We start from the raw sequence: 16,539 nt of genomic DNA, 5'->3' as shown, positions 1-16,539 counted from the left end.
ATTCTACCAATTTGAACTTAACCGAAGTATTATTAAATGGTGCCTTGTCACTTTAAGAGAGTCTAAACGGTTCGCATAACGTCCTTTTGCCAGCTGTTGCTCACAAAGGATAAGGCTGATCCAACTCTAACCTTTGTTTGCCACATTGACAGCACAATATTAAACTATTAATATTAGGATTGTTAGGAAATGGAAACATGTAATGAGTTGTTGCTAGCGTGACATTTCTGTTTGTAGTTTGCCATTAAAAGTTCAGTATGAGCAGCATGGTATATAAGATAGCCACCTAGCTATCTTAATGGAATAGGTTATGTTTCAATCGGCATATGCTTAGCAAACGCTAGTTAGTCTGGTAACATGAATAACATGAACATGAAACATGTGCCTCCAAGCACAGACGTCACACTTTAAATCATACCTGTTACTTTTCACCATCCACTTATTTAACTACTGTCGCATCCCTTGACATGCCATCTCATTTTCCCTTCCTTTTTCTATTTTTAGCCGCCATCTTTTTCAATAGACTAAAATTCACTACTCGTAGGCTACCTGTTCACTCAGCGCTCACGGCGCCCCCACTCCCTTTTCTATGTCAAAATTCTATGATGGAATCTTATGATATAGGACGCCCAGAGCCTTATAGATAGATCTGTATGGCTCTGAGGACGCCTACTCTAGACTGTTAGTCCTCTAAAATGTAATTTAACATTGAGGAAATGCAGAAATGATTTAGAAACGTACAACAGTAGCTACATATAGAATATACCAAATATATTATTATTATTATTAACTTTCTTTTACCATTGCTTTGGCGCCCCCAAGGTGCTGCGCCCCTATGCACCGCATATAGCGCATACCCACTTTTTGCGCCACTGTGTAAACCCAGTAATGAAAGAAAAGAAGGAAGATTTTGATTATTTATTACCCTGAGGTCTTACATGTTTACATATCAGAGTGTTTGAATTCCAGCCTACCGAAATATTGAAGTGTGTGGGCACTAGGCATAATTTCCTTTTGCAGCTGTGGAAACTAACTAACTGACTGACTGACTGACTGACTCTCTATCATTATCTCTATAAGGATATGATAGAGCATGCCTTAAAAAAAAAAAAAATACACTTCAGCAACTGCAGTGTTCATGAGATGTGAGCTCTAAGTGTTCATGAGAGCTCTAAGTGTTCATGAGATGTGAGCTCTAAGTGTTCATGAGATGTGAGCTCTAATATCCATTTGTCCGGGCGAGTTGGACCACCGGTGTTCCTGTGAGAGGGCAGCTGGAGTGATGCATAAAGAGGCCATTATAGTCCTGCGTTGCCTTTCTGTGATTTTTCTCTGTCTGAGTCAGTCATCTATTTTTAGCAGCTCTCTCGTTCTTTGTGCGTGTCCCCTCACGCACCTTTTTTATGAAGTGGGTACGTGATGAAGGGGGGGGGGGGGGGGGCTGGTCTTACAACTTCTGCTAACATTTATATCCCTTGACACTCCCGCGTTTCCCACAACGACTCCTGTATTGTTGCGAAACAGAGAGGCCAGAGGAAACCCTTATTAGGAGTGCTGGGCACTAGCTAGGCGCTAGAATCGCCACTGGTGTGAATGATCAAGCATTGGCAATATAGTATACTGTAGTAGCATTGGCAATATAGTATACTGTAGTAGCATTGGCAATATAGTATACTGTAGTAGCATTGGCAATATAGTCTTTTTCTTTCTCTATATATTTCTATTGCTCCTGTATTTGGAGACACGCGCACACACACACACACACAGTATACAAAGAAAGAAATCATTTTCTTACACACACACACACACACACACACACACACACACACACACGCTATGACGGCATGAAATGAAAATATTACCTGATACCCATCTATCTGGTGATACCGTTCACTGGATGGTTGGTAGTAGTGGATTGTTGACATAGTAGACCTAATAGAAGTAGCAATGGCAGCAGTGTTTGGTAACACTGTTAAGTGTCTGAGTGAGAGCTTTGAGATATACACTTGTACTTTCACACATGAGATCATGTGGGGATGGGGAAGGCCAGATGGGGTGTCACACACACACACACTCACAGACACACAGACATACAAACACACAAACGCAGGCACACAGACAGACACACAGACAGACACACACACAGACACACACACACACAGACACACTTCCTGTATAGTTCAGACAAGCTATCAAAAAGTCAGAGCGAAGCAGGCTACAAGGGAGGCGGAGCGTGTGTTACACAATTCGCCGATGCCACATGCATTCAGTCGCTCTTCACAGGCTCTCTTCAATCTGCTGAAACTCTTTTTTTGTTTGCAGAGACTGCCAACGTTGAGGAGGTTCCTAATAACATAGTTAAACACAGTTTATTGCTGCAGGCGTTACATCCTATTTGTTAGAGGCACGCCTGTTAAAGATAAGAAGTAATTGCTGGTGGTTTACAGAACGTATTGGATGTCTAATATGACTTTCGCCAACAAGATGACCTGGGCTCTTGAGTTACTGCTATTTGGTGAGTGGGAGAATGTGTATTCTACTTCTCTATCTCATTCTATAACTGACTTTCTATCAGTACATCTGTTAAAATGTCCCTCTTACAAAAAACAATAATTTTGAATTATACAGTAAATCTGGATCATCTGTGCTTTTGAGTTATTTGGTGAGTGGGAGAATGTGCAGCCTATTCTGTGTTCTACTATTCTGTCTCATTCTTCAACTCACTTTCCATCAGTGCATCTAGTAAATTGTTTCATCCTTCTGAATTCTACAGCTACATTACTTTTGCACTAAAAGCCAACTGGGCAAATGATATATCAATGTGCTTTATCCTGTGGATAACACTAATGTGTGTTTCTTTGAAGTAGCACTGTGAAAAACTTCACAGAGAGAGAGAGAGAGAGAGAGAGAGAGAGAGACTCTCATGAGTCAGTGTTTGTGTCTGTGAGCGTTGTTTCCCATTTCCAGGGAAGGAAGCCAGTTCTGATTACTCTGTACGGCTTTCCTTGTGTGTCTCCTTTAGTCTTTGTAGTCTCAACACTTGTCTGACCTCTGTGTTACACATGTGATATTCTTTATTAGATGGCACATTACAAGTCAAGTGTATAGTGTGTAGTCTCAACACTTGTCTGACCTCTGTGTTACACATGTGATATTCTTTATTAGATGGCACATTACAAGTCAAGTGTATAGTGTGTAGTCTCAACACTTGTCTGACCTCTGTGTTACACATGTGATATTCTTTATTAGATGGCACATTACAAGTCAAGTGTATAGTGTGTAGTCTCAACACTTGTCTGACCTCTGTGTTACACATGTGATATTCTTTATTAGATGGCACATTACAAGTCAAGTGTATAGTGTGCTGGGTGTGGTGTTTCACCACACTAAGCCCAACACATCAGTCCTAACTTCTGTGCATCACTGTACACCAGTGATGTAGTTAAGACTTAAACACTCACACGTGTGCACACACACACACACACACACACCACACACACCACACACACACTCACACACACACAGACACACACAGACACACACATACATTTAGACACATTTACACACACACACACACACACACACACACACACACACACACAGACACAGGGTGCGATTTGTGTAAAAACCAGAGGGGGGGATGATTTTGAATAAGTACAATAAGGGTTGTAACCCCCCCCCCCCCCCCCCCACAAAAAAAAAAAAAAAATGAACGAACAATTCATAGTCTAGTAATGTCATGGCTAATAATACCCTATATTATTTTTGCCACCTTTGTAACATTTTAGTTTTAGTTTACCGTGGTGTATGACTTTAAACAGCGAGTGTGCTTGGTATGATGATCAGCTCCTCTAATGCAGGGTAGGACTACGTTTTGACAAGCATACAAATTCACCTTGTTCTTGCCCCATCTGAAATGACTTCTCTACTTTTGCTGCCTCCATCCTTTCTGTATTTGTTGTGTAAAAAAACGTTGTATATGATGGCACTGAAGTCTTAAGTTAGTGAATTGGCTAACAGTGTTAGTTGGTAAACAAATAGCCTACACATTGCGCTACACGCTGCGTAGGCTACGTGCATTCTCTCTCCTGCTGATTTGCGTTCAGTAGCCAAGTGCGTAATAGGCTATTGCAAAAGTTGAAAAAATAAATGTGTTTATTGTAGCCTACAGAAAATAAATAGCCTATCATACTGTCAGTTAATTGCCTACAGTGCAGTGAAGAGTTTGGAGAGTAAAGTTATAGGGCAACTTGAAGTTTTATGAAAATAATTTACGAACCAGAACATAAAGACCATGAAGCTTCTATTTCTTGCAGCTGTTAAAACACCGGCTAGATAGTTTAAATACCCACCAACATTCGTTTTTGCAGTACAGATTATTTCTAAAAGTTATTTGTCTACTACTGGCTGATTTATCAAACGAGTGCTTTCTCGTTCGTCCTCCGCAAACTAGGCTACAGGTGTTTCGGTAGAGAGCCATTGAATAAGCGATGCCAAGCAATTTCTGTAACACTTTTTGTGACATTCAGCAAATATCTCATCATTTAATGTAGGCTAAGTTCCTTCGGACAATAGGCCTACGTTCTACTCTACGTGCAGTTGTCCTCCATCTCAGTTGCATCAGTTTTCTAATTTTGAAGGTTCTAAAACATTATTATGCTTCACTGAATCCTTCTCGTTTTCTTTCATTTGTCCAGCTAACTTTTCCATTGAACCTAGCCATTTATGATGGATTACACACTTGACATTCTGAAATGTCCTGCACGATCAAGGCCAAATTAAGTTATCACGCAGCCACTGTGTCAGCAGCATCAGTGCTGACGGTGACGGTGCGTTTCTGATGTCAGATTATTATGTAGGCTAGCCTACTAGACTGTTCTCACGTTGCAGCGCTTTACTTATATGAAGTAGCATTAATCAATATGAGGGGCAGAGGGGGATAAATGTTGTCCCCCCCGACGATAAAAATAATTTAGCAGAGGTAGGGATAGGAAATCCTCACCATCCCCCCCTACAAATCGCACCCTGCACACACACACACACACACACACACAGCCAAAACACAGGGAAGCACATAATATATTTGAGTACATTTAGTACATTTAGAACACACACAGCCGCAGATGTTCCTGCACAATCTATAAACATAATTTCTCCTCAATTCCAGTAAGTCACCAAAATACTGTAGCATCACATATTAACTGGAAAATAGATTCATTTAACACCCTGTGAAAAGTCCAGAGATCTTAGTAAGCAGTAAACAGTTACCTGCTCTCATTTCCTGTATCTGCTATTTCTCTGCAGTAACAGTGAGAGAAAGAGAATTTCCCAGTGAGAGAGTGAGAAAAATCGAGAGACTCGTATCTCTCATGAGTCAACATAAATGCCTCAGTGAAGAGTGTAAACCATAAAAACAACCACACACACATACTGTACACACACACACACACACACACAAACTCACACACACAATACATAGGCTACTGTCAAAATTGTAGACTGGTGACCTTGAATGATTGATGACAGACTCACTTCCTTAGAGCCTTGTTGAAGAAGTACTGCCTTGCCTCCGGGCCTCTTTCTCTCTGTTTCTGTTTCTTCCTCTCTGATTGGGTAAATCACTGCTATAGCAACTGCATGGCAGCTTTCACTGTTTTTCTTTTGTGTGAGTTTGCAAATTAATTATTTATGGCTAGTAAACTTAACCACAGCGGAGTTTGCTGATATCTTTGATCCTACTGACTGACCAGACTTTTATACTGGTAAAGGGAATCGGTCAATCATAAACCCTCATCATAAACCCTCATCATAAACCCTCATCACAAACCCTCAATCATAAACCCTCAATCATAAACCCTCATCACAAACCCTCAATCATAAACCCTCATCACAAACCCTCAATCATAAACCCTCAATCATAAACCCTCATCATAAACCCTCAATCACAAACCCTCAATCATAAACCCTCAATCACAAACCCTCAATCATAAACCCTCAATCACAAACCCTCAATCACAAACCCTCAATCATAAACCCTCAATCATAAACCCTCATCATAAACCCTCAATCATAAACCCTCAATCATAAACTCTCATCATAAACCCTCAATCATAAACTCTCATCATAAACCCTCAATCATAAACCCTCATCACAAACCCTCATCATAAACCCTCAATCATAAACCCTCAATCAGAAACCCTCATCACAAACCCTCAATCATAAACCCTCAATCATAAACCCTCAACATAAACCCACATCACAAACCCTCAATCATAAACCCTCAATCATAAACCCTCATCATAAACCCTCAATCACAAACCCTCAATCATAAACCCTCAATCATAAACCCTCAATCATAAACCCTCATCACAAACCCTCAATCATAAACCCTCATCACAAACCCTCAATCATAAACCCTCAATCATAAACCCTCATCGACACACATATCGGTCTCCGTGTTGCTCTGTGTTGTCATTATATTTGATGTGGTGTTCTATCATGACAGTCATTATATTTGATGTGGTGTTCTATCATAACAGTCATTATATTTGATGTGTTCTATTTTTGAGTGTGGGCGTGTTCTCCGTGTGTGTTTACCACGTGGTCTCAGGGGTTAGTTACCTTTCACAGTGCTTCCTGTGCGGGTCAGACATTATGTCATGTGGGAGAAGTCTGAGGGGATGCCTTTGAAGGAATTCCCTGCAGTGAGACAGGACGTGCACACTCGTGTCTGAATGTAAGGGTATTTCGATTGTAGGCTCCTGGTCTAAAATGTCTGTGTGATAAAGTTCTTGTTTAAATAAATTGAATGACTTCCTTCATGCAGGGCGTTCCTTTGACTATAGGATAGTGCAGCGCACATCTGTGTGAGATAGAGGTCATATCAGACCGTCAGGCTGTATGGGTGCTACTGTCTGTTTTAAGCCTACACACACACACACACAGACACACACACACATATACATGTGCCTGCACACACAAACACACACAGACACACACAGATATGCATGTGCCTGCACACAAAAACACACACAGACACACACAGATATGCGTGTGCCTGCACACAAAAACACACACAGACACACACAGATATGCGTGTGCCTGCACACAAAAACACACACAGACACACACAGATATGCGTGTGCCTGCACACAAAAACACACACAGACACACACAGATATGCGTGTGCCTGCACACATAAACCGAGGCAGAGCAGTGAAAATACTCACATGTCTCCATTTAGCATGATATTGAGTTACAAACTCTTAATACTTAAAGCACACAGTATGTAGCACCCACAAAGAGCCGGGTATTACAGTACTTCATCTCTCCGTCAGCAATATCTTTTCGTTTTGGGGCGTGATGTTTGTTTATTCTCCATGGTGATAAGGGACATTATTTGTGCTATTCTCATTTGTCTGAGGCAGCCGTTTGAGGGACTTCCCAGGATTGTTTCCTGAATTCCACACATAGTTATCCTGGAAATCACAAGGAGGTGGGGAAGGAGTACACTTTCATCAGGCACGTGGGACTGTGTGTGACCACGTGTGACCATGTTTGACGTACTGTAAGAGACAACAACAGAAGGTGTCAGACACATTGACATACTGAGGCATGTACTTATAGTACACACAGTGACTGAGCAGGTTGGTCAATAGAAATCTCATTGAAAGTCCTACTGAGACTTGTAGATAGATTGTTTATTGACAAGAGCAAAACTGTGCAAGTGGCAAGGATAAACACATTTTTAGTTTTAAGATTGAAGACTTCTCCATCTCCTTTCTGAATTATCTTTCTCTTTCTCACACATTTACATTTAGTCATTTAGCAGACATTTCTATCCAAAGCGACTATTAATGTCAACTATATTACAAGGGCTATTCTCCCCAGAGCAAGTGCCTTGCTCAAGGATACAACGGTTTGAACCCACAACCTTTCAGGCTACTGCATGCTAGCCCAGCTCCTCTGCTACTACACACACACACACACACACACACACACTTACTCAATAGATAAAAATGATAAAAGTGTCTGTTAAGATTTAAGGCTTCCTCTGAGACATCAGCTCTGTGAGATAAAACAACTCTGGATATTAAACAGAGCGTTCAATTAAAATATTACCTGATTTCGTTCACTGGATAAGTAAAGTAGATGTAGTTAGTTACATTACATTTAGCAGACACTTCTTGACCAAAGTGACTGTCAGCTATATTACAAGGGATCACATTGTCCCTGGAGCAACTTGGGGTTAAGTGCCTTGTTCAAGGGCACAACGGTGGAAACTGGGAATTGAACCGACAACTTCCAGGCTACTGCACACTAGCCCAGCTCCTTAACCACTACACTACCACCGCCCGTAGTTGACACAACAGACCTAGTAGTACAGTAGTAGTTATAGCAGCAGTGTATAGTTATTATATGAGTGAGAGCTTTGAGATATCAGTCTCTTCCTGTATAGTTCAGACAAATGATCATAAGGTCGAGGTGAAAAGACGCTCTAGAGGGAGGCGGTGCATGTGTGTGTGTGTGTGTGTGTGTGTGTGTGTGTGTGTGAGGCCATAAGGGGAGGGCTCTCACACACATCACCGACACCAGAAGTCAACTTCTTCCATTCACGCTCACTTATTCAGTCGCTCCCAACAGGCTCTCTTCATTCTGCTGAAAAGCTTTTTCTGTTTGCCAAGTCTGTCTGTGACTGCCAAGACTGAGAAGATTCCTGTAATTACATGTACAACTAGTTTAAAAGAGTGCTAATAGACTGCTAAGACTACAGGCTTTATCAGTGGGAAACCGATTTGTTAGAGGCACACCTCTGAAAGATAAGGAGTAATTGATGGTTATGGTTTACTGAGCATGTTGGATGTCTAATATGGCTTTAGCCAACAAGATGATCTGGATTCTTGAGTTACTGCTTTGTGGTGAGTTTCACAGAATGTGTATTCTATTTCTCTGTCTCATTCTATTTTCATCACTACAATGAATTCTACAGTAAAATCCTATAGCTAGACTGGTTTTGCACTGAACACCAGCTGGGCAAATGATGTCAGTGTGCTCAAGGCCGTAGTCATGATGTCAACATTGGGGGGGACCAAATCTGTGGTGGGATCTGAGGGATCCCCAAACAGAATTTTAATACATTTCCTACCATGCAAAAATATTATTAAAAATTACAAACAAGTCGTTAGGTCAGCCAATTAGGTTATTCCAAACTTTTGACGGACATAGGCATGGCATGGATGGATTATGAACCCCTGGACACAGATGCCCCCCCCCCCCCCCCCCCGTGAGTTTTGTGAAAAGAGAAGGGTGGAGAAGAAGCAACTTCACTGGTCCATCCCTGGACCCGTGACTCCATTTGTGTTCAAAATGTATACTGTATAGAAATGACAAACTAGAGTATCTTATGATAACCTCTATAGAATGTGGTTCTATGATTATTACTTACATCTGAAGATTTTTTTAAACTAAGGCTTAGACTCATAGGTTTGGAGCCTAATAAGATTTTGTCTTTTAATTTAGATTTTATTATGCTGGCGGCTAATCACACAATTTTAACATAGTTTGAAAGGGACAGGATTCAGGAATAGGCTACTAAGACAGGCCCCTCTTCTGTCTGACCCACCTCATGTTACCCCTGTATGCCTTATGCTTCTGACAGAAATGACGTTTTGTGCCAACATGTAGAAACACTAGGCCTACTACAGCCTTTAATTGGTGAATGGAGGTGCAAATTCCTTTCTTTGGTTATTGTCCGCGATTCACATTAACTGTAGGCTATCACGTAGGCCTATTGTAAACGTCGCCACATTTGATCGTTTTGCCTGCATGGACGCGCGATTGAGTGCGCATCTAAATAATATGCAAGATGCAACAATCATTTCTAAGAGGCCTATAAACGGTAATTTCTGGCATTACTATGAATGCATTATTTATGTTTAAAGACGTGAAAGAAATGACACAGGCTTGCACAAATTCATCATTTAAAATAAAACGTTTCACTTTCGCTATCATTGCGAGAATAGGCTACAATATGGAAAATGTTCCCTTTCAGTCTGATCGGCTCCAAACATGTATGGGATTTCCTTCCAAGAAGTTTTGTGAAAATTGTACCAGTAGCTTTTGCGATATTGTTGACAGCCCTACCTCACCGCAGTAGGGTGCAGTAAATGGAAGCTTTTGATAGCACACGCCACTAACGAAAAACGGAAAATCACCAGGACAAACCACTCAGGGGTGTAGGCTACTCTGGAACCATAGGTCACCAATTTGTGCGTTATTTACGTTTGATTACATTTCAGATACAGTACGTGTTGGTTTCCTGTAGGCCTAGTATAGCGCTTTATTCTTTCTTTATTTTTCTATGTCCGAATATTGGGGGGGACATTTCGGTCATATTTGAATATTGGGGGGGACCCGTCCCCCTCAATGTCTATGGTGACTACGGCCCTGAGTGTGCTTTATCTTGGATATCACAGATCTACACATACTGTAAGGCATGTCTAAATGTCTAAACACATATAGTATATTTAGCCTGGCGGGCCATCCTATATCATTGAAATGTATAGTCTGGAATCGAGCCATTCACCTCGCTTAATCCAAGGGGCGGGCAGAGAATTGTCTTTCAAACTGCCTAGGAATGCAATAGGCCAGCGCTACGACCATATCCGTATCCAGTCGGCAAAACGGCAAATACATCCTTCTTCGAAAGAAATGACTTAAGTGCATTGTGTTGCTCAACTTTCAAAGAAAAGCACAAGTCCAACTCCTCCAAAGTTGACGCCAACGCCGATTCAAACAACCGCTCTTCGTTCGCCATAGCCACCTTCCTTGTTGTTCACCGTTGCAGGACTGTCGTTATCCTGTTAAGCCCGCCTTAAGACTCTCTAACAAAATAGAGCGCTGTGATTGGATAACATCCACGGTGTTAACCAATAGAAATTCCTATGGTTTGCTACTAGACGTACAGGCTGAGCAAATTAATTTGGGGGGGGGGGCGGGCAGTCGTGGCCTACTGGTTAGGGCTTCGGACTTGTAACCGGAGAGTTGCCGGTTCGAACCCCGACCAGTAGGAACAGCTGAAGTGCCCTTGAGCAAGGCACCTAACCCCTCACTGCTCCCTGAGCGCCACTGTAGCAGGCAGCTCACTGCGTCGGGATTCGTGTGTGCTTTACCTCACTGTGTGTTCATTGTGTGCTGAGTGTGTTTCACTATTTCACAGATTGGGATAAATGCAGACCAAATTGAGACCAAAAAATTTGATAGGCTGTACCAAATTTCCCTCACGGGATCAAAAGAGTATACTGTACATACTGTGTGTGTGTTTGTGTGTGTGTCATAAGAAACAACAGTGATGTAATCCGTGTTCATTATAAGATAAGATATACTTTATTGCCACACAACAATGTCGGTGGTAATTGTTACAGAAAGAGGTAGAAAGAAAGGAAGGATGAAAGAAAGAAAGAAAAACTAAAAAGAAAGAAAAAGAAAAAAATAGATAAATACATACGTTGTTCAGATCAGTTTTGACAATCACCATAACAATATCTAAATCACAAGTACGCAACACTAGAACACAAGTTATTTTTTCATTTTCTATAGGTCTGACCTTTAATTCTCTGTTCTCATCCTCAGCAGTCCCTCTCAGTATGGCCTCCCAGATCAACGCCACGGTGGGCCAGTCAGTGCTGCTGCCCTGCTTCATCCCCCCTCCACCCCCACATCTGGGGGTCACCCGGGTCTACTGGCAAACAGATAAGGACAGCAGGGACAGTGAGGACAACTCTTTGGTGGTCCACTTCATCAACATGGGGGTGGAGGAGCTTCAAGACCAGGCTCTTCAGTATCAGAACCGGACCGCTCTGGACCTCAGTCAGGTGGCTAAAGGAAACCTGAGTCTGGAGCTGAGGAACGTGACCAAGGCGGACAACCAGACAACCATCTGCTGCCTTCACTCCATAACAAAGCTGAGTCCGAATGAAGTCAGCCGCATCACCCTGATGGTGCTGCCGAAGCCTGATGCTGGTGGGATGTGGCAGTGTTGTTGTTTTAATTAGCTGTGGATCATCTGTCTGTTCATTCATTCATTCTTTCATTCATACATATATTATTCCACTCTTAGATCATTCATTCTTTCATAGATTTCTTTCTCTCTTTCTTCTCAAGTAATTGTTTTAAGTAGGCTATATCTTAGTCGCTAATTTAACATTACAGCAGTCATTTTGTAGATGATTCATATGAGAATCTTAATGCTTTCTCCCTCATTATGTCTGACACAAATCTACAGCTCCAGACCCTCAGTCCCTCCCAGGCTGGGCTACAGGGTTGCTGATAGGGGCTCTTCTCCTGGTTCTTGCCTGTGGAGTAATCTTCTACAAAAGTGAGGTTTTATCTTTCTTCTTTTCTAGAGACATGTTACTGTTAATGAGTACTGTCCCTTTCAAACCCAACTTACTAATGTTTTACTAATGTTTCCCAAATGTTTATGCAGTATGTCAGTATCCTATGTGTCTTATCATACATTAAGCAGCATTAATACATTAAAAACATTTGACTACATATAATTATTATCTGTTAGTTTTTATTGTTAGTAATTAACTGTATAAGTATATATACTCTTTTGATCCCGTGAGGGAAATTTGGTCTCTGCTTTTATCCCAATCCGTGAATTAGTGAAACACACTCAGCACACAGTGAACACACAGTGAGGTGAAGCATACACTAATCACGACGCAGTGAGCTGCCTGCAACAACAGCGGCGCTCGGGGAGCAGTGAGGGGTTAGGTGCCTTGCTCAAGGGCAGTTCAACCGTGCCTACTGGTAGGGGTTCGAACTGGCAACCCTCCGGTTACAAGTCTGAAGCGCTAACCAGTAGGCCACGACTGCCCCAAGTAGGCCACGGCTGCCCCAAGTAGGCCACGGCTGCCCCAACTGGCATGTTTTACAAAACGTGATATCAAAAATAATTTGAATTGTGTTTGCCTAGTTCATCAAAGACGGACTGGACAATGGGAGAGTACAGGTAAGATTTCTACAGCCTTTTAAATTCCATCATTTCACCATTACTCTGTTTAATTCCCTCACAATGAACATCAGTCAGCACAGTAATCCACACATCATCATCTTCCTACAGATGCTGGAGCCAAACAAGATGAAGAGTTGAGAATTTGACTGTGAACGGCACAGCGAACAGCACAGAGAACGGCACAGAGAACTGCACAAAGAACGGCACAGAGAACGGCATGGAGAACAGCATGGAGAACAGCACGGAGAACAGCATGGAGAACAGCATGGAGAACAGCATGGAGAACAGCACAGAGAACGGCACAAAGAACGGCACAGAGAACGGCACAAAATTGTACTCAAGTAAATGTACTCCGTTACTGTCCGGCTCTGGGTATAAATTAAGACATACTGTTGTGTGCAAGTTAGATGAAACCTCTTAGTTTGGTTAAACATGTGTTTGACAATTTAGTAAAGGGTTGTTATGAAAGCAAAAAAGCCCTTTCCTGCTGCTATCAGCTCTCTGCTCAAAAAGCCCCTTGCCTAAGATCCTGAAATGAATGCATCATTTGCTGTATCATGTATTGTTTGTCAAGTGTAAACAGTAGAGAGAGAGTGTGTGAGAGCGAAGAGAGAACCCCAGAAGAGAGTGAACCCCACCGCACACAAGCGCCATCAATTAGCATACCAACACTTTCTGTCACCTATACGCACACCTTGCGCACCGAAACTCTCAACTGACAAGCATTCGACAGAGAATCAAACGACCAAAATAGCACTGAATTGTAATCTACATGGCACGCCAAAAGGCTTCGGAAGTAGAGTGTGGGGTTGAATTGAGTTGAATGGAATTGAAGTGATGGAACATGTAAAGAGGAGTGTCCGTGGGGTGGGGTCAGAGAAAGGAGGTCACAACCATGTGTTGGAGGTGTTAGACCGTAAAGTCAGACCTGCGTCAGGGGCCTTGTGAAGCAGACTGCATGGTTCCTCTCAACCTTTCACATCTCTCTTTTGCAAATATGAATACAAATCAGCAAGTAGCAAGAAATAATAATAATAATAATAAAAATTAAAATAATAATAATAATGCAACTAAAAGCTAATAACCTAAAGGCTATGGGAAAACTTTGTAAACACCAAAAACACAGTTGCCCCATCCTGCCAACTGATATTCTTCTGCAATATAGTTGGCACCATTAAGCTGTGAAAGCTTTTCATACATGTGGTTCCTGTCTGGACCACAGAACTACACAGCGCATAGCCTGGGCAGCTAATGGGAATGGCAGGTTAATCTGGCTTTCACATGACATCAACACAATGAACATTAATTATGAACATATGCTTAAATTTACTGCCTATGAAAGCATACCTCAATAGGTGGTAAATCCTGTTTATTGTTATTTTTGTATTATTATTAAATATGTCCACCTTGTGTGCACAGGAATATAGAAGTTGGACAGTTTCATAGTTTCTGTTCTCTGCTGTTTCTCAAGAATTCCACCCCAACTTCTGCATTGATATGTGCCAATGCAGAGTATTAACTCTTATTAAATAAACAATTATTAAATAAAAAGTATCAAATACACTATACAATACGATACAATATTATACTATATATATATATAGTATAATAGTATAGTATCGTATATTATACTATAATATACGATACTATACTACACTATACTATACTTTCTCCACACCATACTATACTATTATAACACTATACTAGTTATGACTGGTATATTAGTGTCTTGCTACTTGCTGGCTCCTAATTATTAGATTCTCCCTGCCTGCCTCAATGAGCTCAGAGAGGGAGAGACATCAGACATCAGATGTGAGATGGGGGGGGGGGGGGGTTAGAGGAGCTCATCTGACTGGTTCATTTCCCAGGTGTGAGATGTGAATTCTTGCTGGGAAGTGCCAACCCCTGAGCTGGTGACTAGATGACTGGAACCGTGTGTGGTTGGGCTGAAACTAAAGAAACAGACTAGTGACACGAGTGCACCATGGGTTTTCATTATGATTATTTCTGATTACATCTAGTGACATGAGTGCACCATGGGTTTTCATTATGATTATTTCTGATTACATCTAGTGACATGAGTGCACCATGGGTTTTCATTATGATTATTTCTGATTACATCTAGGTGGCATATTTGCCTCCAGCCTCTCTACCGCACTTCCCTCCCTTCCGAACTCCATTCCTGGCAGGTCATGAGGATAATATACTGTCATATGACTATGCAGTACGTACTCTAATATGGCTGGCTATTTCCGATCAAGTGACAGTAAGCTTCTAATACTGGAAATTGCAGTGACGACTCTCACAATGTTTGATTCTATGTCATCATGTTACCCATGGGACTTAGTGGGCTGATAGCGTGTGTTCCCAGAAGTGATGGGGAAGTTTAGAGGTTGCAGCGCAGGCAATCCCCACACGTCAGGTGATTCGGAATTCTTAGCAGAAAGGGTTACTGGAAGCCTGTGTGGTTCTTACAGTTTTTTTGTTTTCCGATTGCTTAAACACTCAAATCAAAAGTATTACACAGTTAGCGAAAGCAGCAAAACATCAGCCCAGATTTGTTATAAGCACATTGTCACACTTTTTGCAAAACACTACACGCATGGATTTACAAAACATTGAAGACATTTCTCTACTCTAGACACAGAAATGTCATAGAATATATCCTCTTTTCAAGGCATTACCTTCCAAAGTACACACCTTGATCAAATACAACTATCAGGTGTAAAGAAACATAGGTGCATAACTGTAAACTCAACAATCAATCCTAAACACTAACAGGTCTGGGGTTATGGTGTTTGAGTGAAATGTTTAAAAAATGTGTGATATGCAAAAAGTTTGTGTGTAGTAAGTTGTTGAAAAAAAAAACTGTAGTGTACTTTACAATGTGGAGAGAAAAAAGCCCTCAATGTACAGGTCTGGTCTTATGTGTCATGTTTGGTCATGTTCTTGTACTCTAAATTATCCTCTAATCCTACTTGAACAAACATAGTGTGTGTGTATGTTTCAACTGCAGATCTCATTGATCTTTGCAAATTGTAATAGTTCCTGAACTAATATTATTTAGATAGAGCGAAAGACAGAGATAAGGGGATGGTGTGTGTGTGTGTCTGTGTGTGTGTGTGTGTGGGGGGGTATCTACCTGAGTTTATATTGTGTCATAGTATAAATGTTACTGGGGGTAGACTATGAAGTTATTTTCTTTTCAGAATTGTTATTGGTTGTTCATTTGTTTTAGTGTAAATAACGGACAAAATCTGAACCCCAGTCTTAGAGAACTAGATTTGAAATTCTGTGAAAGGATTTCTTCATGGTGCAGTGCATGGCCATGAAAGCTCACATACCCCATATTATACTGTAGCGCCCCCTTGTGGCCTTGTGGTGATTTCTTGGAATGAAAATGAAGTCAAAGGCCATCACCATCAGATCAGTATATGGGATACTCACTCTGAATGCTAACCGTTATGTTTCTAGCTGTAACCTGATACTGTATATTAGGTTTTGGCTGTAACCATACT

General features: G+C 41.4%; 2 protein-coding genes across 8 annotated transcripts in view; both read left to right on the top strand.

Annotated features, from left to right (window-relative positions):
- Positions 1-15,875, top strand: part of LOC143100886 (uncharacterized) — a 26,993-nt gene extending 11,118 nt beyond the window's left edge. For 2 of the 7 annotated variants that reach the window (XM_076264451.1, XM_076264453.1), the window contains exons 2-5: positions 11,632-12,021; positions 12,284-12,376; positions 12,983-13,018; positions 13,130-15,875. In XM_076264451.1, the coding sequence (XP_076120566.1) occupies positions 11,632-12,021; positions 12,284-12,376; positions 12,983-13,018; positions 13,130-13,167 (557 nt within the window). In that variant the 3' untranslated portion in view covers positions 13,168-15,875. Of the gene's footprint in view, positions 1-2,144; positions 2,516-8,649; positions 8,919-11,631; positions 12,022-12,283; positions 12,377-12,982; positions 13,019-13,129 lie in introns of those variants that run through there. The other 5 variants (XM_076264447.1, XM_076264448.1, XM_076264450.1 and 2 more) reach the window with 5 other exon arrangements.
- LOC143099963 (zinc-binding protein A33-like) overlaps positions 13,239-16,539 on the top strand; it is a 45,103-nt gene continuing 41,802 nt past the window's right edge. Inside the window, exon 1 of the mRNA XM_076262869.1 lies at positions 13,239-13,354. Within this exon, the coding sequence (XP_076118984.1) occupies positions 13,239-13,354 (116 nt within the window). The remainder of the gene's footprint in view (positions 13,355-16,539) is intronic.

This window comes from Alosa pseudoharengus, unplaced genomic scaffold (genome assembly GCF_046254945.1).
Source record: "Alosa pseudoharengus isolate Yale_2024_CS ecotype anadromous, Long Island Sound unplaced genomic scaffold, YU_APseudo_1.1 YU_APseudo_1.1_scf_3, whole genome shotgun sequence".
NCBI classification, from domain to species: Eukaryota; Metazoa; Chordata; class Actinopteri; order Clupeiformes; family Clupeidae; genus Alosa; species Alosa pseudoharengus.
The sequence above is the reverse complement of the archived record's forward strand: the minus strand, read 5'-3'. Positions and strand labels throughout refer to the sequence as shown.